This window comes from Manacus candei, unplaced genomic scaffold (genome assembly GCF_025592945.1).
Source record: "Manacus candei isolate 608988 ecotype Guabito, Panama unplaced genomic scaffold, ASM2559294v1 h1tg000014l, whole genome shotgun sequence".
In the NCBI taxonomy this organism is placed as follows: Eukaryota; Metazoa; Chordata; class Aves; order Passeriformes; family Pipridae; genus Manacus; species Manacus candei.
Genome location: NW_026138062.1, coordinates 59,543,620 through 59,565,541, shown reverse-complemented (window position 1 = coordinate 59,565,541; position 21,922 = coordinate 59,543,620). Strand labels below are relative to the sequence as shown.

The following is a 21,922-nucleotide window of genomic DNA, read 5'->3' as shown; positions in this document are numbered from 1 at the left end:
ACTTTGTTGCTGCACTGTGAGCTGAGTTTGTAGCAGGTGTGGGCAAACTGAAAACACTCCAGAGTAGGTAATTTGCCACAAGTATGTGACTACATTGATGTGGTTTTCAGGGGGATCCTGACCCTTTTTGTCTGACACCAGCCTTGGCAGGAGAGTAGGTTGAGCTGCACCCCTGTGGGGTCAGGGTCTCGCAGGACCTTGATACCAGTGATTCTGCTAATTCTATGACGTTTGGTGACCAAGGCCCTGAATACACAGCCTGCACCCCTTCGTAAGTGCTGCAGATGTACACCCTCTTTGGGATTCCATAGCTCTTTAAATCAGGACCTTAGCTGGGAGGCTGGAGAGCCTACAGGTGGATCAAGGGTGAGAAGGATGGGGAGTGCAGAGAAAAAGTTGGTCTAAAACTATGGCAGCTCTCCCAGGTTGGGAGTGAAGTTGGACTAAAAGGTTTTGACCAGAGAGGCATCCTGTCCCAGCCACGGGGGCAGCCCCGGCAACTGCTGCGGGGCCGCTTTCTCCCCTCGCGTGCTTGGGAGAAGGAGACGGAGAGCAGCCAGCAGTTCTGAGCTTGTTGCAGCAACAACATCTGTTTCCTAGGTGCACTTTGTTTCTGAAGAGGCTGTGCAGCACGCTCCATCTGCGCCCTTCTCTTTTTTTTTTTTTTCTTTTTTTTTTTTTTTGCTTGTGCCGTGTTCGGCAGACAAGGATGGAGGCTCTTAGGAGAGGCAAGCGCTTCCCGGGAGGACCCTGCGCCAGCCTCTGTGCCAGTGCTGGCTGCCGGGCTCTTTGCACCCGAAGCAGTATTGTCAGCATCTTGACAGCTGGCCGGCTGCATGCTTATTAGTTACTACTTTCCTCTTGCCCTCCACTTCTCCTTCGCCTCCCTAACCACCTCCACCCTCTCCCTTCCCCCTTCCCGCTCCTGCCCCATCGGCTGGCCAGCCCTTCGGGGAGCCCCCAGCCTCTCCAGATTAGAGCTCTCCAGGGACTTGGTCGTTTTGAAAGGAAGAAAGAAAAAAAAAAGAGGAAAAAAAAAGGGAGGGGGAGAAGGAGGGGAGGAAAAAAATTTATTAAAAAAAAAAAAAGAGAGAGAGAGAGAAAAGAAAGAGGGGGAACAGAAGAATGAAAACAGACCCAAGGGGCAATAGTCCCTCGAGCCATTTCACTGCATTACAATGAATATGGACTCTATTAAGCTCCGTTCTGCCTGTTAGTGTTTCCCAGGGCAACACAGCTCCCATATGGCAAGCATGCAGCAGATTAGGGTAGGCCTCCGGGCTTCATTGAGGGCCTGAGGCTTGACTGGCAGTTGAACCCCATCCTTCCCCCCCCCTCCTCACACTTGACACTGCCTGTGTTTATCTAAAGCAAAAAGGGCTGGGGTGGGAGAAGGGGGCATTTGGGGGGTTATTGTCCCGGGCAATGGGAGAGGGCAGGGAGAAGGATGGGGGGGTGATGAGGGAGGGAGGTGGGATGGAGGAGAAAGGGAGTGGGGGGGCGCAGCCCCTCATACATATTCAGGAGGGGTCTTGAATGGGCAGAGGAGAAATAAAGCAGATGGAATTCATGTTAAAGAACAGCCACAATCGCCCTCCAAAAACAAGGAGAGAAAAGCGGGCAGCCTTAAAGGAGCGTAGGGAGCAGCGTTTATCCAATTAGCAGGGTTGTCAAATTGAATTTACTCAGAATGGAGGGGGAAGCTGGGGGGGAGAAGGAGGGAAATTAAGTGTCTAGGGCATGGGGGGAGCATGATATTGAAGAAAGGACGTGGGTTTTCTTTCTTTCTTATGCTTTAGCCTTGTCTTTTCAAGAACTGGAGCTGTTTTCAGGGCACGCCAAGGGGCAGCAAAAGCCAGCATGCATACTCAGTTTTAGCAGAGGGCTCCTCTCCTGGTAGCTGTGGAAAAAGGGAGGCATATCCTGCGGAGCAGGGCCATCCCTGCATCCCTGGCCTGCCTGTATGAGGGCTGTCCCAGGCTGGTGGGTCCAGCTACCCTGGGACCACCATGCTGCAGGCAGCGGCCAAGGCAAACCCCATTCGTTGTGGTGCCACCACCGTGATGGCATTGGGGAGCCTGTAGCCCATATGAGGGTGGTATTTCGTCCTTCAAGCAGCCTCACACTTGCTGGCTGACAAAATGCCAGTGTGAAGGGGTTCAGTGGGGCTCAGTGAAGTCAGCCTGATCAATGCCAGCTGGAAAGTGGCACTCAGTTCAGAGGAACCATCGGATGGAGAGGTGCCAGAAACTGCAGGCATTGGATCTTCAGGGATACGAGCAAAACTCAGGCAACGAGAAGGCTTTGCATCCTGTTGCTAATTCGAAGCCAGCATGCCCAGTCCTCTCCCTGGTGATGCTGCAGGCTGTTGCAGAAAGGAACTGTTCAGGAAAGTAGCTTTATCTTCAGGAAGACAAAAAAAATCACAAAGAGTGTTGCATGTTTGGTTTAATTTGGTTTGTTGCTGGTTTGGTTTGCATGAGCAGTTCTGTTCAAAGAAAAAGAGTTGTTCCACCTGAAAGTTTTGTTTATTTTTTAGAGAGATGTCTATAGCTGCTGAATTCCTCAGGACTTGCTTGAATTAAAACTGTACCTCTGCTTTAGGGTCACTCAGTGCTCAAGTGGGATTTGCAGATTACAGGCAAACTCCCTGATTTGCATGGTGGTTGTGCCATGCCAGGTTTTACTCTGGATATTTTCCTTCACCTGACTGTAAGCATGAATTTGTCCCAGGCTTTCTCTGTTGTGGCTTCTTGATAGACTCTGAGCTCACAGGCAGCCAGTAAGAGAGTCTTTTTTTGCCTAATCACTTTAAAAGAGAGAGGAAGGGAACTCCTCATACAGTTAGTCAAGGGCTATGTTAAAAGAGCTAATACACTCTCAGTGCTAGAGGGAAAAAATAGGCAAGCTTTTATCCCTGTTGGCACATACACTGTGCTACCTCCTTGACTTCAAATGTGGTGGTGTAACATTGGATTCTGCCTCTCTGCCCGCTCCTGATACCAACCTCTTCCTATTGGGAATCCTGCCTCTCCCTATTGCATCTGCACCCTCATTCCCATGCTGTTACACTGAAGCAGAAGCGTCTCTCCTGCTGCCAACCTGTCCTTTTCCAAACCCTTTCCGAGAGAATGAGTATAACTTAACAATGTGAAATGAATACTTTGAAATGGGGATAGGGGGTGGGTAGAAGTTAATTTTGTCCTGCGGGATGCTACTGTTTGATGGTTTTGGGAAAAGCAGTCGGGGTGCCCAGATTGCTGTCCATGCCCAGGAATCATGCAGGAACTTTGCAGATGACCTGCTCAGCTATGTCACCCAGACCATATTTTTTTAAACTAGAGGATTATACAGTTCTATACTGTCATTTTTGAGATGGGATGCAAAAGATTTGGGATCCAAGTGTAACTTGCCTGATGGGATGGAGGTACCAGTCAGAGAGCTTTTGATTTAGAGCATGGTGCCAATAACACCAAGGTTGTAGGTTTGATCCCCATGTGGGCCATTCATTAAAAGCTGGACTTGATTATCCTTGTGGGTCCCTTACAACTCAGAATATTTTGTGAATCTGATTTCTAGCCTTGCCTCTGCTTTACTGTATAACCCTGGGCCAGGTTGGCTTTCTCTTCTAGCCCTCAGATTCCCTAATTTGTAGAACAGAATGGTACTGTGGCTCTTTTCTTTTTCAGTGGTTTATACTCTATGGAAAAAAATTCTGTCTTGTATTAAAAACTAATGATTACAAGTAAAGTTGGCAGACAGTACTGTGTAAGACATTGCTTTTTCTGAAGAGCTCAAGTCTTGATGTATAAAACAGAGAATTGGGAGTATGATTGTCCCTACTTGACCTGTTGGAAACAGAGACCAGCTGCAGTGAATTCTCCAGTCACCCAGGGTGTCCCCAGCTGGTAACTGGACCGAAGTTGCTGCAGCCTTTCCTTTAGTGCAAAGCAGCCCCTTCCCCTTCCTGCAGTTCATCCCTTGCACCAAGAGCTGCTCAAGGTCCGGCCACCTGACAGGACCCCAAACCACCCTCATGTGCATCAGTGAGTTTTCCCCAGCTCCCAGTCTGCCTCTGCATTCCCCCGGTTGAGCTGAGTGTGGTGCAGGGATGCTGCCCCGGAGCCGGGGTAGAGGCTGGTTCCTATTTGGGAGGCTTGTAAATTACGGGCAGTGTGGCAGTAACAAGGGCTGCTTGGCTGGCCCTTGTTAAGCAGGAGGGGGCTTGGGGCTGTGAGCAGCATTTCCTCAGTAAAACCTTCAGTTTCTAATCAGCAAACACCTCTCCTGCTGCCTGTGCTTAATTCAGATCCCTTTTTCCTTTCGAGCTTTGTCAGCCCCCTCACACGCGCGCACCTTTCTTCCCTTTTATATCTTCACCTCTGGTTTTCCTTTCTTGCTGCGCTGCCTTTGCAGTGCCCTCCGTGTCCACAGCGAAACTGGGGCTGCTCGCAGGGGCCTCGGTGGGCTTAGGTGTGTGGCGGGAAGCCGAGCCGACAGATTTTACGCCCCCACCACCCTTCCAGAGCTGATGAAGCTCTCATTAATTTTGTTCTCCTAATGGTCCCTCCTTTGATTTACTGGTCTGTCTGAAAGGGACTTAGAGCTCCACCGACAGGAAATTGTTATTTTAACCTGGCAGGAAGGAATTTAAAATAAATAAACAAATATTTTTTGTTTTCCCTCCCCCTTGAAGCACTTTAAATTACTTTAACTCTTTCTTTTCCTAGATAGCAATTAAGCAGGAGTTCTTGAGGCCAGTGGTGTCGGTGGCTGCAGAAGTGTCAGCAACTACCCCTGTGAGGGGCACCTCTCAGGGTACCTGCCCTGGGGAGAGGAGGCAGCAGAGCAGGACACTGTCATGCAGCAGCCTGGCAGCTCCTAGTGCAGCCCTCTGCCCGGGACCACCGCCTCTGGGAAGTCAGCTGGAGTGCCCGGGGCCTCCTCCACTCCCCACCTCTGCCGCCTGTCCCACTGCAGCCTGCTCTGGTGCCGCTTGCAGGGACACCAGGCAGATCGAAAGCTGCCTGATTAATAAAGTGTCATGCTTTGCACTATTGCAGGCTGCTTAAGGGCAGCATTTTCAAAAGAGGTCAGCTCCCATTTAGGCATCGAAATAAGTTGGTTGCCTATTCAGGAGAGCTCAGCATGTCAAGAACTGAATGCTTTTGAAAATCTGGCTTCAATTGTGGAAGCTGAGAATTTCAAAATCTGGCTCTGGATCCTAATAGTTCTTTTGGAATTGATGTTTTCATTCATTTTCCTCATTATTTTTATGCTGCCTATTTACTTTTTGTACTTCACTCAGCTGTGAAAGAAATGGCCACATGTCCCTATTTAGAGCTCGTACTCTTGCCTGGAGGTTTGGGGAGGTACTATACACTTGTTGCAACACACCTTCTCTCCTCACTCTCTGCTCAATACTGTTCAATCTGCCCAGTGCCGTGGCCAAATTTTTGGAGCTCCCCTTTTTTCTCCCCACCTATTACTCTTCATCTTTTTACAGACCTGGGAGCAGCCAGTTTAGTCGTTGCATCGATGTGCCTGGGTGGTCCCAGCTCACCAAGGGTCTAGTGCACATTTCTGCTCCTTTGGCTTTGCCCTTCTGGCCAGAGGCTCCGTGCGATGCAGAGCTGCAGGGAGGTCTGGTTGGGAACATCTTTGCCTACCCCCTCCCTCAGCATGGGCTCCAAGGAGCAACTCTTTTTCTGTCCAACATTTTTCCGTCCTGCTGCCAAACCCATCCAGATAGGGGGAATGAGTCAGCTTTGCTCTGTAGACTTCCAGCACTGAGGAACAAGAGGTTAAGTTCTACCCCAAAATGTTTCTTCTACGTTGGTGTAAGGCTTTCTATCACCAGTAGACATTAGAGTATGAGGTGTTTTTAAGCCTAGACTAGCTCAAAGTCTTTTCCAGATGAGTGTAAATAGTGTGACATTAACTTGTGCATCAGCAGTGGTGTCAACAATGCGTGCTCTGGTACAGACAGACCTAGGGCACTTTTACAGGCATTGTCAGGGGTGACTTGCTGAGATGGTTCTAGTATAATGAAGAGTGCTTTGGTGGCTGTCTTACATGAAGAAATGAACTTGAGTAACTCAGATGGTCTCCAAGTCAATCACTACAGTATCTTGTACAACAATGTGTGCTGATTGTTGGGGGAAATTGTCAAGACTTTCTTCTTAGGTGAGGAAAGTGAATATCAAGAAGGATGAGTGAGCGGAAGAGAAGTTCCTATCCTGTTGCTTTGGCACTGGAGATTACCCACAGAGGTTTTTCCCATGTATAGGGGCTGTGGTCTGCAGGAGGTAAAGAGTGAGCCTACCTGATCTGTAGGTACCTTCAGAATATGCCCAATGTCTGAGCTCTGTCCCTGCTCCTAGATGCCTGGAAGCCACATGAGGCCATGCCAAGCTTGACCTAATTTACCCTGCCTCTCAGCAGGGCTTGTCATCTTGGCCTCATAGCCACACTAACCATGACTGTGTGACTCCCAGGAAAGAGCTGCCTTGCATGGAGCCCCCTGGGCTAGCCAGCCAACTGAGCTCACACTGGCCAGCAAAGTGCCACGTAAAGATGCCCTTTGTGGCATTTGCAAAGCTCTAGGGGCAGGTCACTTTACTTAGTGTTGCTTCCTTTTGAAATCACCAGCTCAGAGGAGGCTTTTCTTTTTCTTCTGTCTTCTCAACTTTATATGAATGTGTCCTCCATGATTTCTCCCCCAAGCAGTGCTCTGGGGCATGGTGGGGAGAAAGGGGACAGCTTGTGAGGCTGCCAGAGGGACAGCCCAGTTTGCAGGGATTCCTATGCCTGCAAGCCAGCTAGCTGGATTCTTGCTATCACAACATGGACCTCAGCATGGCTGGCTATGGACATTGCTCCATACTGCACTCTTGCACCTTTGCTGTCACCAGAGGCCAAGCAAAGTCATTTGAGAGTAGCTCACCTTTCCCCAAATGCTGTAGTTCCTTGCTTGGAGTAATCAGCCTGGCCTTGAACAACTCGCCAAGCGTCTTGGGAGGAGTCTGGGTCAGTCCTTACTTCAGGAGCTAGGAGGTTTAATTTGGGAGGTTATGCTGGAAGGGACTTGTCCCCTCTTTTTAATGAGATGGTTGTGGAAAGGGCACATGCAAACAGTTGATGGCTCAAGCAGCGGTAAAAGTAGGAAATGCTGTTCTTCAGAGTCCAAGTGTTCTTGAGGATGGTGATTGCAGCTAATGAGCTCATTGTGTATCTGCCAGGGGAGCAGGCAATATAACTGCTGCTTGGGCTGTCTGCCATGGATGCTTTGGTCTTGGGCTTCTCTTCTGTAGATATGCCATAGGGGCAATTCTGCAATGCCTTTGAGACTTGCAGGTCACCTTAGTGCTGCAACTGGAGGGAGCTCAAAATCCTGTAACTGCGTTACGATGTCCGTAGAGGGAAGTCTCCTCTTGACTTCAGTCCATTGCCTTTGGTTAAAGCTGAATTCAGTCTGACATCTGAGGTGTCTCTTGGGGCAGCCACTGAGGTCTTTAATCCCCCTGACCTGGCTCATCTGCCTTAGCATCAGTTTATGAGTCTGCCCAAAGCAGCTGCTGCGGTGTGCAACTCTTCACAGCAACCTGGGTTGTGACAAGTGGCCTTGCACTTCTAGCTTTTTGGAGATAGTTGATGCTCTCAAATATGAAGCTGATGGTTTGTCCAAACAGGGTAGTTCTACTCAAAATAGGCAGTGTATTTCAGGCAGAACAGTTAATCTGAAATATTTTCGTAGATTGAGTCTCTTTGTTTAGAATAAAGATGTATTTTGCCAAATGAGTGTGATCTGCCCCCAGCTTACTCCATTGAATCTAAACAAATTTAGAACCGGGCATTTCTTTATCCTGAGAAAAAGGTGTCCCCTTCACTTCAGAATAATCCCTTTCAAAGATCCCCTGAAACACTTTTGTATCTCCTAAAATCTCCTGGATTTGAAACATAGGTATGCCGGGAGCTACATGGCCAGTGCCTTGGGAAGAGAATGTAAAACTGCAGGATTACCTCTGTTTTCATGTGGCTTGTGACTTGTGCTACTCATTTGCTTTTGTGTTCAAGATAGAATATATTCCAGACACAGCCAAGAAGTGGCAGCGACACTCAGTGAATATCTTCAGTGACACTTTGTTAGATTGTGTTTTGCCCCTGAAAATTGCCTGGTGTGCATTTCTCTTATTGACTGGGCCAGGTCTGAAATGGGGAAGGGGAGTGTGTGTCTGTGTACACACATGTACCAAGGGCTGATGGTGGGATCTCTTGGGAGACTCACAACCATACCTGGGGGAGAGGCTGGAGAAGAGAAGTGCTTGCATTAGTATCTGTAGCCTCCTCAGGTCACTGGCTCAGTGAATCTGTGGCAGTTTAGAGATGTTGGTAGAGAAGCCAGGCAGGACTGGAAAGCAGAGGGAATTCTGAGGATCTCATCCATGATATCTCTTTTCATCCACAGGAATCTGCTGCCACACGTCCACTGCACCCCTTGAGGCAGCTTATGGGACCCTTCCCTGGGCACCCCAGGTCGCACTGCATGGGATGGCAATGACACGTGGAAAGAAGAGGCCCATGTCCCCCATCCCTTGCCTTATGCTTGCTGCTGCTACCTGTTTTGCCGGACTGAGTGAGTTCCTGTTCTCACCCATTTGTTCCTTTCATTTTGCCTTGTTGCTGTTCAGTGTAGCCATGCCTCAAGCAGAAAGTGGTTTCCTCTCTCCACGACTTCCTCAGTAGCCTTGGCCAAAGATCAAACACTCCTATGGAGGAGAAGGAGATACATTTGGAGTGGGACATTTCTGTCTGGCAGTGCCAAGAAGAAATGGGGCTGGTATGCATCTTCAGGCACTAAGAGTGGGGGTGTGGGGAGCTAAGGGGAAGGTGCAGCACAAGCAGAAGTGATGGGGAATGCAAAATGTCCTTTCTTTTTCCTCTGTCCTTTCTTTTGCTGAGTCTCACAGAGCTTTCTTATTCCCATTTTTTCCCTCTGTGCAGGTGAATCTCTGCAAGTCACAGTGCAGCCTGCTTCCATTGTCCAAAAACTTGGGGGCCCAGTCAGCCTGGGGTGTGTGGTGGACCCCCCCAGAGTGAACCTCACATGGAGACTGAATGGGAAGGAGCTGGCTGGATCAGACGAGGTGCTGGGTATCCACGTGGAGCGAGGGAAACTCGTCATCACAGCTCTCAACAACCACACTGTGGGGCGGTACCAGTGCATTGCTCGTGTGCCCGAGGGAGTCATTGCCAGTGTCCCTGCAGTGGTCACATTAGCCAGTGAGTAGCTTTAGTCCTCTGCCATCTCCTGCTTTGCTTGGGCCATCCCTTATGCCTCTTGGGAGGCTCATCCATACTCACCTGTTTCTGCTGGCATCAAGAGAGGGCTCCTTTGGCTTAGGCTATTTTGTAGCATTTTTGATCATGGACTGGTTGTCATGTTGTGACCCAACCTTGACCCAAGAAGTTCTCCTCCTGTGGAGTAGGCTGCAGACCTGTCCTGCAGTGACAAGTTTTTACAAAGCAGGAAATACCTGAGGTATGGTGTTTGTGTGTGTGCTTGTTTTTCCCGAGTGTCATGCTGCCTCCTCTGGTTGCTGACTTCTTGGTCGAGTTTACAAATGGTACCTGCTGGTGCTGATGGCCAAACTGCTGCCTGGGCTGCTGTGGGACTGCTGCCAGCACAGGGAGAGCATGTGCTAAGTTTTACTGCCTTCCTGAGACACAGCTCTGAGTGAGGGACTCCGCTTCTATCCCTGAGCTTACATGCTCCTCACTGCTGCCCTCTGGCACTGGTGACAGACCAAGATCTGTGCGTGGGAGGGGTTGTCTTAGAGTGGGCAACTTTTCTTACAAGCACCTGGTTTTGGCCAGATGTTATGCTCAAATGTGAGAAAGTGCTCTATTTGGAGGCATCTGAGAAAGAGCAGTGGAGAGCCCGACCTTCTCAGAAACCCACACAGTTTTTGGTATGTGCAGAGGAGACTGCTATCCCCTGACAGTGACAGCCCCTGAGTGTAGAAAGGGCTTCATCTTCTGGACAAGGGAGAGTTTGGGGCTGTCTTAAGAAAATGAAGAAGTGAAGATGTTTGTGCAAAGTGGGAGCTGGCTTTGCTTTAAAGCCAAGAGCTATTGGCTTGTCACTGGTACATTAATCAGGAGTGAAATGTTTAGGCCAGGCTGGGTGGGAGGAGGAGGCCAGGGAAAGCGAGGAGGGAGTTGCTGAACTCTGAGACGGGGTGGGAGGGGGTTGTCACGGGGCCGAATCTGTCAGGGGATTTGGCCTGAGCCCCATGCTGAGATTAAGTTTCGTAGAACACATTCCAGAGCAGAAAGGGGGCTGTGTGTGCTGGTGGCCTGATAGAGGGAAGGAGAGGAGGGGAGAGGTGGATGGGATTACCAAGGGCATGGTTTGCATTTAGGAGAACAGGGTGTGCACAGCTCCTCAGCCTGATCAGTTCCTTCTTAGGCTGATGCCCTTTTCTTTTTTTACCCTCACCCCAACCCACCACCACTAGCTCTGTCTCATGAGACAAAGTATGTCTGATCTGTCTGCTTTGGTCTAGCATCAGTGGTGGATAAGAGACAGGTCCTAGAGCACCAGAAGGTCCCACCTTGTCTTTCAGGAACAAATCAAAGCCACAACTGAGTAGTCCATCATCACTCTCCAGGAGCCAAATCACCTTTAGCTACTGGATTGCAAATGGGGATGTGGGTACAAAAGAGGAGGACTTGGCCATTGCTTTGGTCCCTGCCATGGCAAAGGTGCTACTGCTGAGGGGAGGTCAGGAGCACCATTCAGTGAAGCTCCCAAAACTGGAGCCAGAGGTTGGATGATCATGCAACTAATCCATGGTAGAGCACCCCTGTGCTGTGCTACATTGGTCCCTTTTCCTCAAGGAGAGCTGGGCATGGCAGAAGCCATATCCCATGCACCCAAACAGCCTTGGGCAATAGAGAGCCCCCACGTGGGTAGACTTGGCAGTCAAAGAGTGAAGAGAGAGAGTGGGCATCCCAGGAAAGCCATGGGACTGAAGGTGTAGGAGGGAAACCTTCTGGAGGGATTCAAGTAACCAGTTTCATATTCATGAGCTGGAGGTTGCTTGCAACAGTGGCTTTGCAGTAGTCTGAAATAACAGGGAGCATGGATTGGTGGTGGGACTGAGTTGGAAAGCCACGGTAGCAGATGTGTCACAGGCTCTCATGTCACAGGCTCTCACTCCTGCTCCAGACCTCCTCTACAGGACCTTGTCTGGAGCTGATTCAGTGCCGACCATGGTCCTGGGAGTGAGAGGGAAGGCCCTGGCAGGTCGGCATTGCAGTTGATACTTCTCTTCTAGATCACCTTCTGGACTGCAAGAAAACCCTCTGAAAGTCTTAGCTCCATCCAAAAATTATTTTGGGGTGGCAGGGGGAGAGCGAAAGTGGAATGTGAATGAAAGCTTTGGCGTTGGGGGTGGGAGGGTGAGAATGGAAATATTTTCAAGGTTTAGGTTTATTTTGGAAGACGACCTAGAGTCGTTGGAAAAAGTGACTTGCTAGGTTTGAAGGGGTGTAGACAACTTCATCTGGCCAACTTCTAGGCTGTTTCCACTCCTTTCTCTTCACCTCCTTTGGAGGAAGCACTCTCGAGTGCCCCAGGCTGTGTGTGCCCAGTCCCTTGGGGTCTCTCTGTACTTTGCTTACAGTCAGCAAGCGGATAACCATCGCTGCAGTGCTGGCAGCCACAGCCTAGCCTCGGGGCTGATGCCTCCTTCTCCCATCTGTGGCAGTGAGGCCACATCAATCTCTGTTCTCCCTGGCTCAGAGAGCTGGTTGAAACTAACATTTAATTCCTCCAGCAGAGATAAAATAGCTATTGTATAGCTGAGGGAGGAGAGATTTGCAGAAAGGGCAAGATTTCATAAAGTAACAAAAAGACAAGCACTTCGGGCATTACTTGGATGCTTTTGGGTCCAGTTAGAGCTGATCTGGTGCTCCACACTCAAACTTGGCAGCCTGTGGCATATTGGTGCAGATATACACCTGCTGATCACTGCTGGCCTAACTGTGGTGGGCTGCAGTGTGGGACAGCTTGAATAGATGAGACAGGGATATTCTTGGTTTTCCAAGCCAGGCCTTAAGCCTTTGTATGGCTGACAGCTGCAAGGAAGAGAAAGATACTTTCTGTGCCTGATTCTAGGTAGCAAAGAAGCCCTGCTCCAGCACCTCTCCTGGGTAGAGGTGCTGTATGTAAAAGGTATGGCTGCAGTGGGCTCTGGTGGGGCCAGATAAATCCACCAGGGACACAAACATGCTGCTGTGGGGCTGGTTCTGCAAGAGCAAAAGGCTTGGACGGCATCAAGAGCTCTCGGTGGAGCTCACGGAGCAACTGAAGTGCAGGGCTGGAGCAAAGCTAGTGAGCAGAGGTGGCGAGAGCTGTGTAACTCCCAGCATTCAGCTGCACACATGGAAAATCAGTGCAGCAAACACAACAGCAAGCCTGACCTGGATAGATGTGACATTTAGAAACAAAACAAGAAAATAGATGAAGGGTGCAGCAAAGAAATTCCACCAGCTCTGATGTATCTCCTGTGGCCAGGGACATGGGAGTGCAGGGCACCTGTATCCCAGGGATGCTGTGGGACAAGGGAGGTTCGTTGCCCTGTGGCCCTCCATCGCTGCCACTGGCAAGGTCAGTCCTCAGCTTTCTGGCAGCACATGCGGGAAGCTGGGCCTCAGTGCATGGAGCTCATGGGCAGTGACCCTGCACCAGGTCGGGTTGGGCATCCCCCAGGAATTTGCAGCTGCTTTCTGAAGACAGCCCCATTCATTTTCCTCTGCTTGGGCCTCTCCTCTGATACTCCCCAGAGGCGATAGCAAGAGGGAGGGAGGGAAGGGGGTGGCTGCCTGTTGGAAAGGCATTTGCTGAGCAGGCACGGGGGCTCTGGCCCCGGGGGCAGAGGTGGTGTGAGGAGGGGAGAGAAGGAAAACACAGGTGGTGTTTCATGAGCCAGCAGAACTGTGACATGAGGACTGTGAGGTGGGCCCAGAGTGGGGTAGTGGGGCTGAGGCAGTGGGGGGGATGTGCTTGGGAGGGTGTGAGTAGGCAGGAGTCTGGGGGGCTGTGTCTGTCCCAGCAGGGCGGGAGGAATCTGGTGGTGACAGCACCAGTGCCCAGGCTCCTGTGGTGCTGGCTGGATGAGAGCGAGAGCCAGGCTTCTCTGACAGGCAAGGGGATTAATGGAAGGTGCCTGCCCCCATTCTGGGGGACCCCATCCCTGCCCATTCCCCTTTCTGGGGTCCCTCCCTTCCCTCTTTCTCCCTTCCCTACAGCAAGGAGGACTTTTACCTTGAGGGCCGTCATTTTATTTACTACTGCTTCTTCTCTGAAGTTATTTATGATCTCTCATTCATTTAATCTGCTCTGTCTCGCCTGCCTCGTTGCTTGGCCCCCAGCCCTGGGATTCAGCTGGTTTCCCTCCCTGATGACAGCGGCACAGCCAGCTGCAGGGCTGACCCTCCCTGTGCCCCGTCTCACCCCATCGCACCTCGGAGCCGAGTGCAGATGAGCACAAGCAGTGGCCTTTGGTTGCACGCCCTCCTAAACAAAAAAAGAGGAAAAAATGAAAAAAATAAGCCCTGTTATCCCAGCACGGCTGGGATTAGTAGTGCTCTGTCTGTCCGCAGCACCTCTCGGATGGTGGCTGATGGATGAGGACTTGCTGCTTCACTGTGGTCAGGCATGTCTTTTAAGGACAAGGACATGGGCTGGCATGCTGGGTGCTGCCATATGAGAAGGAAAACCCAACCAGTGAGAGGGGATGTGGTTTCTCCCAGCTGCAGTGGATGTTGGGCTGGGGGTACAAATTGCATGTTAGACGTGGGGCATGGCTGCTGCCGGCTGGGCAGCCAAAGGGGCGAGCGCTGCTTCCCCCTAGTGCTCACCCTCTCCTCTACCCCCCCTGCCCTGCACTGCCTGCTGGGGAGAGCAAATCAGGAGCAGCTTGTTTGAAGCCCCCAGAACAAAGCTGGCTGTCCCAACCTGGCATGGCACCCTCTGTTTTGCTGTGCCAGATGCAACAGGACGTGTGAGGGGGAGCTCATCACAGGCACAGAAGGGGACAGAGGTGCCCCTGACCATCCCTCACCAGCCGTGGCTGACCCACTGGCATTAATAGATGGCTGTATGTGGCCATACCAGCAGGGAGCGAGGGTGGTTGAGGCCGCCCATGGCCAAAATCCACTGGCAAACAAACCAGTTTTGTTCTCTGTGGGGGAGCAGGAATTTAGGAGAGTAGTTTGGCAGGAAGCTCATACACTTGCGTATTGGAAAGCAGATTGTCCTGGTGCCCACCTGATGTTTTTCCCCTCTCCCCTGCCAGTTTTGCTCTACTTCTCCAGAAGCACCTGGTTCTTGCTTCTGCAGCCACCCCAGAATCCGTTTCCTCTGTTCTTTCCCCCTTTGTCCCCAGTTTCACCCCTCGTCCCCCAGGGCTGGGCTGAGGGAGAGCCAGGAAGAGCTGGAGGCCCTGCTCCCTGCTGTGGGGCTGCAGCATTCCCAGCTGTGAGAGAGGTGGGCTGAGCTGCCATCTGGGGGGGCTGCACGTGAGGGGTCCCCATGTCTGCCCAGCCCAGAGTCATTCCAGAGGTCCCCTGGCACAGGGTCATCCTTTTCCATCTCCAAAATGTCTCCGCCTGGCAGGACCACGGGTCTGCTCTTTCTCTGGGCTCCTGGGCCCCTTCTTCTCTTTGGGGTCTATGTGTGCATGTACACGTGCATATGTGTGTGTGTGCAGATCCCTGCCAGCAGTGCTGGAGCCTCTGCCTTGGCTCCAAAATCTTAATTTGGCTGTGATGAATCCAGACCACCAAGGCGCACATTAATTTTCCTGATGCTCGTTTATATTTTGTTGATCGGAGAAATATGCATGATGTGGGCAAGCAGACACTGGGCTTTCGCCACTTCTCCACCTCTTTCCATTTCTGTGGCTCTTACTATTTTATTCCTTGATCAAATATAAAAAGCAAAGAGGAGAAAATATCCAGCATCCTTCCCTTCCCCAGCAGTAACTTTTGCTGGAGGAGGAGCATGAGGCACTGCCAGCTTTTCACAAGTTAAGAGTTAACTTTCATCTGGCTTTAATATCCAGTGGAAACATGGCTCCCCTCCTCAGCTTGTCTTAAAGGATTAATCACATTTCTGAAGTTCACCCGTATTCCTTCTTTTTATTATTTTTTTTTTTAAATTGAACAATGCCAAGAAATTCCAGAAGTATGAAGCATGTTCACTGCAAATCATTTTTATGACATTGCAAAACCTCCCCTTTTCTTTTCAACCTCCTCCCCTTCCCTCAGATCTGGGCCCGGGAACGCTGGCTCCCCCAGCAGCCACCCAGCAGCCCCTCCGCGCCGCGCTCAGGGAGGCTTTCTCGACGCCTTGCCAAGAGAGCTGGTTTTTATTTAAACTCCATAAAGGATCTTGCTTTAATCAGAAAGTCTGCTTGAGAAATTTCATGTCACTTTTCCATGACTGTGGGTGGGAGAAGCTTGGAGCCACAGTTGTCTTTTGCTGCATTTCCCAGAGAACAAAAGCACATTTTTCTGCTGGCTGGGGCTGCCAGGGGAGGCTGCCTGCTGTCCACCCGCCGCCAGCCCTCCTGCTTCCCCTCGGGCTCTCCAAACTGCCCGAGGTCGCGGGTGCCACATCCCGGGATGGGTTTCTAGGGGCGAGAGAGCTGTCGGCAGCACGTGGCTGTGTCATGACGACAGATGCAACGTGCTGCCTTAGCGTGGGGTTTTGAAAGGGAAGTGCAGTCTCGTCCAGATTTAGCTGCAGTGCCACTTGGGAGTGTGTTCGTGCTGGGTCCCGGGAAGAAGCACCGACCTGGGCCTTGATGTGACAACATGACCTGTGACCAACTGCGGGATGTGCAGTTGTCACTAGTGGTCGCCTGGGCTGGTGCGTGGCATTGTAAAAATGCAAGTGAGGGATGTTCTTCCTGGCACAAAACCTTCTCCTTCCCACTACAGGCTGTCTGAGACAAACTTTGATCTTGCAGTGCCCTGCAAGATTTACCGTCATGCTCAGGGAGAGTGGAAACCAGTTTTCTCCCTGGAAAGCTTGGTGGGGCCAGGCTGGCATGCTACCTGTCCTGCCAGATCTGTGAGGTTTTGCTGCAGTCTTCTGCTCCTGCTTTGAAAAACAGGGAAAAGAAAACAAAAAGTTGGCACCCCTGCCTCCTCACCCCTGTGCTTCCAGTCCTGCTGCCCTCATCAGCCTGGCCAGAGTGGGAACCCCCAGCACAGCCTGGTAGGGAGACACATGGTGGGATGGGGTTTTCACGGCTGCTTTAGCCAGGGAAGCGGCTGTGCTGTGTAGAGGAGGAACTGTTTTTCCTTGCAAGTCCATGTTCTTTAAACTGGAGCGTGGGCACTGCTTGGGCACATGTGAAGTGTCGTGGTTGACCAGCCTTCGGCTGGGAGATATTTGATGGGAGTGAGTGCCTGAAGCAGAGACATCGATTGCTCAGGCATTGGAGGACCTCAGGGAAGCTCTGGGAGCATCCAGCACTCACACACTTTCTCCCACCTGTCATCTTACACCCTCAAAGCAGGCTGGATGCCTGAGTTGTGACTACAAAGTTAGCTTTTCAGTAGCAGGACAGCAGTTGTGTTTGAAATAGCAGGTGGCAGAAGGACCTTTTTTGGCCGCCCTTCAGTGCTGCAGTAAGTTGGCTCATTTTTTACTCTCAGGCCAGGATTTTTCTCACCCAGTTTCCCAGCCCTGGAGCAGGCGGTTTCTGCAGAAGCTGTGTTTTAAGTTATTCATTTTGTAGGAAGGGGGAGGAGAAAAAAAATAAAGCTGTGAGACCACACCTGTTTCCCTAGCTGCTGGTGTCAGAGCGGTCCTCTGCCGGCACTGCAGTGAAACAGTCCTGAGTCCACAGGGAGAGGATGAGCTGACACTGAGATGCTTAGCCTGCCACTGAGGTGCCCTGTCTTTTGCTTTGTTTGCAGATCTCAAAGATTTCAAGTTTGACGGCCAGCATGTGATCGAGGTGGATGAAGGGAACACGGCTGTGATCGCCTGCGACCTGCCCGAAAGTCACCCCAAGGCTCAGGTCCGCTACAGTGTGAAGCAGGAGTGGCTGGAGGCCTCCCGAGGTGAGTGCACAGGGGTCTCTCCTCCTGGGTCCCCTCCCAGGACCCTCAGTTTTACCCTTCCTTGCCAGCAGTAGCTTTCTCTGCTTGCTGCCTCCTCCTTGTCCCTTTGCCATCTATCTGAGCACAAGTTAGTTCAGGGCCCCTGGCAGGTCTCCCTGATGTCCCTGCTGCTTGGGATTGGGAAGTTACATCTAACACTGGCTTGCAAAAAGGCAAAAGGAAGCAGAATTAGGTGAGGCATATCACTCTTTATTGGGTGTCTCTTTGTGCCCATTAAGAATTCTTTCAGCCCAGCTTGGACAAAAGGTGACTTTGAATTTATTGAAATTTTTAAGATTTAGGTCTCAATTTAGTAGCTTCATTCCATTTGCTGCATGTACCTGTGACAAGCTAGCTTCACTTGAGGCTCTGTTCCTTCCATCACTGCATGATTGCTCCCTGTGATATTTGAACCAGAAGGGGTCATTTTACTGCCATTGGTGTTGCCATGGTATTTTTTCCTTTCCCACTTATCCACGTGTCCTTCAGGACACTGAGTGTCTTCCAGGAGGCTGGACAGGAGCATATCTTGTGACCACCTGCCACCTTCCTTTCTGTCTCTACAGACAATTACCTTATTATGCCATCTGGGAACCTTCAGATCGTCAATGCCAGCCAAGAGGATGAGGGGACTTACAAATGTGCTGCCTACAACCCTGTGACACAGGAGGTGAAAACTTCGGTCTCCAGCGAGAGGCTCCGTGTGAGACGTAAGCCTCACTGCACATTTCCATAGCACTTTCAGCTCTGGCAGCACATACCAATGCTAACACAGCTGTTTTTCTGTTTGAACTAACGTTACCAGTTCCTGGGAAAACTCCTTTCTGACAGCAGAAGGCCCCACGGTCTGCTCCTGGAGTATGAGCCCTGGGATTGCCATACTTCCTTAGGATTTGTTCTTGGCCATGGGCAAGCAAAGGCCCTTAGCCCTTTAGCAAGGCTGCTAGCTGTGTGCATTCCCTTAAGGAACGTCCCACTTGGCCTGTGTTGCCATTTATCTGCCCCAGCAGAGGGAAACAGTGTGCTAGCCCTGCCATTAATCCTACCTACCCACTGCACAGGGTGCTTTCCCACCCGCCACTTTCCTTCCCACCCACTCCCTTCCCCACTCTCTCTGCCCCAGGCTCTACAGCAGAGGCAGCCCGGATAATCTACCCTCCTGAAGCTCAGACCATCATTGTCACCAAGGGCCAAAGCCTCATCCTGGAGTGTGTGGCCAGTGGGATCCCCCCCCCACGGGTCACCTGGGCCAAAGATGGTTCCAGTGTCTCCGCGTACAACAAGACGCGCTTCCTGCTCAGCAACCTCCTGATCGACCCCACGAGTGAGGAGGACTCGGGCACCTACAGCTGCATGGCTGACAATGGGGTTGGGGAGGCCGGAGCTGCATTCATCTTCTACAACGTGCAGGTGTTTGGTGAGTGCTGCTGTAGCCATTGTTTCAGGAAGGGCTTGGACTTTCTCCACTGCTTTTAGGGGAAAATACTAGCACTGATGTACTTTTCCTCTCCCTGAACAAACCACAATGTAATGCAAACCCTTGCTTGTGGTTCCAGTTTCTAGGAGACCAGACAAACTCTTCCTTGAGGATGGTAGTTCCTCCTTCATGGATTCCACCATGGGCTGGAGATGGGGGATCCTCCCTTCCTCTGCAGAAGCTCTTCTCTTGTCATTTGTGGCACTGTTTTTGTTCTAACACTTTCTAGTGGAGGACTGGCTGCTCTTTAGACATATTTGACATTGGCATAGGAAGGCATCAGAGTGTCTTGCTTTTTCTTCTGTTCTGTAGGGAAGCTCTCTATGGGATGGGAAATGTAAGGGATACTACCTACACCTTATATATTTCTACCACGCATCCTTGCCCTTCTCACAATCACTAGGGAGGCTAAGCCTCTTTTATGGATTGCATTTCATCCAGGTGCCGATGTATTGTTGTGGCACAAGCTCAGTCTTTGCAGAGTAGCATTTCAGCTCAGCAAAATGGGACTTGTAGGTGGCTGCTGTCATCTGAGAGGGGCAGATGGCTTTGGGCCACCTCTCTTTGTGGTTTATGTGGATGCGGAAGGGGAGGTGCATTGAAGCAGACCAGTGTGGGCCCCCACAAAAGGAGTGGGACTTGAGGGCAGGAAAGGATCCATCAATCTTCTCCCATCCCTGCCAGAGAAGAAAGTGCAAAGCCATGACTGTGCCATGCTCCCAGACAAGCGGCACTCAACAGCTGTGGTTTTTCCCCACGCAGAGCCCCCGGAGGTCACCATGGAGCTGTCCCAGCAGATCATTCCGTGGGGCCAGAGTGCCAAGTTCACCTGCGAGGTGCGAGGGAACCCGCAGCCCTCCGTCATGTGGCTGCGCAATGCTGTCCCCCTGTCCGCCAGCCACCGGCTCCGGCTGTCCCACCGGGCGCTGCGCCTGGTCAGCGTGGGGCCCGAGGATGATGGGATATACCAGTGCATGGCAGAGAATGAGGTTGGCAGCGCACAAGCCATGGTGCAGCTGAGGACAGCCCGGCCAGGTAAGTCCCTGTCTCCGAGCTTGTGACCATCCAGTCACAGAGCCTAACGCACAGGGACAGAGCGGGGCGGGGAGCAGGAGGAGGATGTTGGTGTGTAACCCTCCAACTTGTGTTTGATCTGCCTTGCTCTCCCTTCCTTTTTAACCTACGCTTTGACTACTATTTTGACTGGGATCTCCATATCTCCCTGTGGGAACAGATGACAGCAGAGCAGTTTTGCTTCTAAGGGCAGGACCATGTGTGCATATTTGAGCGATCTCTCCATGAGAGAGACAAAACATTCTGGGTGTAGTGCCTTGCCCCTTGGCTTAGCTCTGCCTCTGAGCTTGGGCACAAGCATAAATACTGATGTGAGTGGATTCACCTGGGATAAGAGAGAGACCACCTGATTCCTTGGACCATGTTGAACTTATCCAGGGTAAGAGGGGCTTCTAAGAGGGAGGAAGCCTCATCTGGCCAAGGCCTGTTCTAAGAGAGGCCACAATGAGATGTGCTATGTTTAGAGCAGGGGAAGGAGAGATTGTTGCCAACACCTTTTTCAGTGGCACTGCAGGCAACACCACACAAGGGTCTCATAGCTCTGCCATCACCACAGACTGGGATGGACATTTACCCTGCCTTGACACCTTGTCTTTCAGGAGCTTCACTCAACCCTGGGCGAGATGCCCAGCTGAGTTCAGCTCAGCTTCCAACACCACCTTCCAGGGAAAGTGCCTTAAAGCTGCCTCTGGATAAAACTGGGCTGCCAAAGCTTGAGACAACTCCGCTGGCAGTGTCTCCACAGTGTGCAGCCAACAGGGAGCTGGTGGCTCCAGCTGAGGCCCCCATCATCCTCAGTTCCCCCCGGACATCCAAGACAGACAGCTACGACCTGGTGTGGAGACCCCGTCCTGACAGCAGAGCCCCCATCCTCTATTACGTGGTGAAGCATCGCAAGGTATCGCTGTTTTGCCCTGCTCCCATCTCTCCTCTGTGCCGTTCCACGGGTGGGCTGGTGCCTCACCACGTTTTCACACCTCGTGAGCAGGTGTGTTGGGGCAGGGGCACCCACTGCTCACTGGTGGCACTGGTTGGTGGGACCTCCTGGGCTGCAGTCTCAGCTGAGGTGTGACGAGTACAGGCTGTGAGAGGAGGTTTGCTGAGCTGAAGAGCCCATAGCAGTGCCCGTCTGCATCAGTATGCAGAAGGCATGGGCACATACATGTGTTTCCAGTAGCTTCCACTTCAAATTCCCAGTTGTGTGCTTGCACAAGTAGGAATTCCTGAGGGCACATTGTGCATTACTTGCTCTGGAATGCTTTTGTCTTGGCACAAGCCACAGGGACACCTCTGCCTTGAAAGGCTTGGGCTGCAGGACACAGATCAGCAGCTGCGTGTACCTGCCATGCTCAGCAGCACTGAAGTGTCCATGCTCACTAAGTGTGACAAGCCAGCAGAGAGCCCTCATAGCCATTGTAAATCCTCTGGGAAGGTCCTTAACCACCAGTGTTATTCTGGAAGTTGAAAGGCAGGGCACTGTTGAGTATGTCTCTTGCCAGTGGCACGTGGTGCGGTGCCGAGTCCTGCTTGAGTCCAAGGGCTCCTGCCCTCTGTGGTGCTTCTCAGCATCACAGGCACACTGCAGGCAGAGCTGTACCCCAGCAGTTTCTTTAAATAGCGAAGTATTGTTGAGGGAAATATTCTGCTTTTGAGATGTAAAGTATCGCTTTCCATTTTGCTGGGGGTAAGTGGAAGAAAGTGGCTTAAATTTATGTGTTTGCTGCTTGTCTTTCCTTTGGGTAGTTAGGGAGTCGCAGTAGAGAGGCAGGTTTTGCCTCAGACTCCAAAGGGTTTGAGTATATTCCAAAAACATGCCAGACTGCATGTTTTGGATTCCCAGCCACTGCAAGGGAAGCCACTGTTTTCAAGTACCTGTCAATATATGTATCTATTTTCCTGGAATTGTTTGATTTTTGTAAAAATATATTGTAGGCTGTTATAATCCTTAATTTCTTTCTAAACAAAACTTAAGCTGAGGATTTCAGCTGTCTTTTTAAAGAGCCTTTTAAAACAAAGGCAGAAGATGCCAACACAAGAACACAATAGAGCAAGCTTAAATAAAAAACAAAGATGCCTAAAGCCTCACCAGACTATTGGCTCTGGTTGTCTGCCAAGAAGAGATTTGTTCCCCAATGGTGTATCACATAACTACCAATTCTGCATGTGATCTTAACTTGCAGGCTT

General features: G+C 51.1%; 1 protein-coding gene across 2 annotated transcripts in view; it reads left to right on the top strand.

The window, feature by feature from the left end:
* The window catches only part of BOC (BOC cell adhesion associated, oncogene regulated), a 56,010-nt gene that overhangs the window by 23,576 nt on the left and 10,512 nt on the right, over positions 1 to 21,922 (top strand). For both annotated transcript variants that reach the window (XM_051779358.1, XM_051779357.1), the window contains exons 2-8: positions 8,468 to 8,635; positions 9,004 to 9,282; positions 17,002 to 17,148; positions 17,754 to 17,897; positions 18,311 to 18,604; positions 19,427 to 19,699; positions 20,338 to 20,636. In XM_051779358.1, coding sequence (XP_051635318.1) covers positions 8,551 to 8,635; positions 9,004 to 9,282; positions 17,002 to 17,148; positions 17,754 to 17,897; positions 18,311 to 18,604; positions 19,427 to 19,699; positions 20,338 to 20,636 — 1,521 coding nt within the window. In that variant the 5' untranslated portion in view covers positions 8,468 to 8,550. The remainder of the gene's footprint in view (positions 1 to 8,467; positions 8,636 to 9,003; positions 9,283 to 17,001; positions 17,149 to 17,753; positions 17,898 to 18,310; positions 18,605 to 19,426; positions 19,700 to 20,337; positions 20,637 to 21,922) is intronic.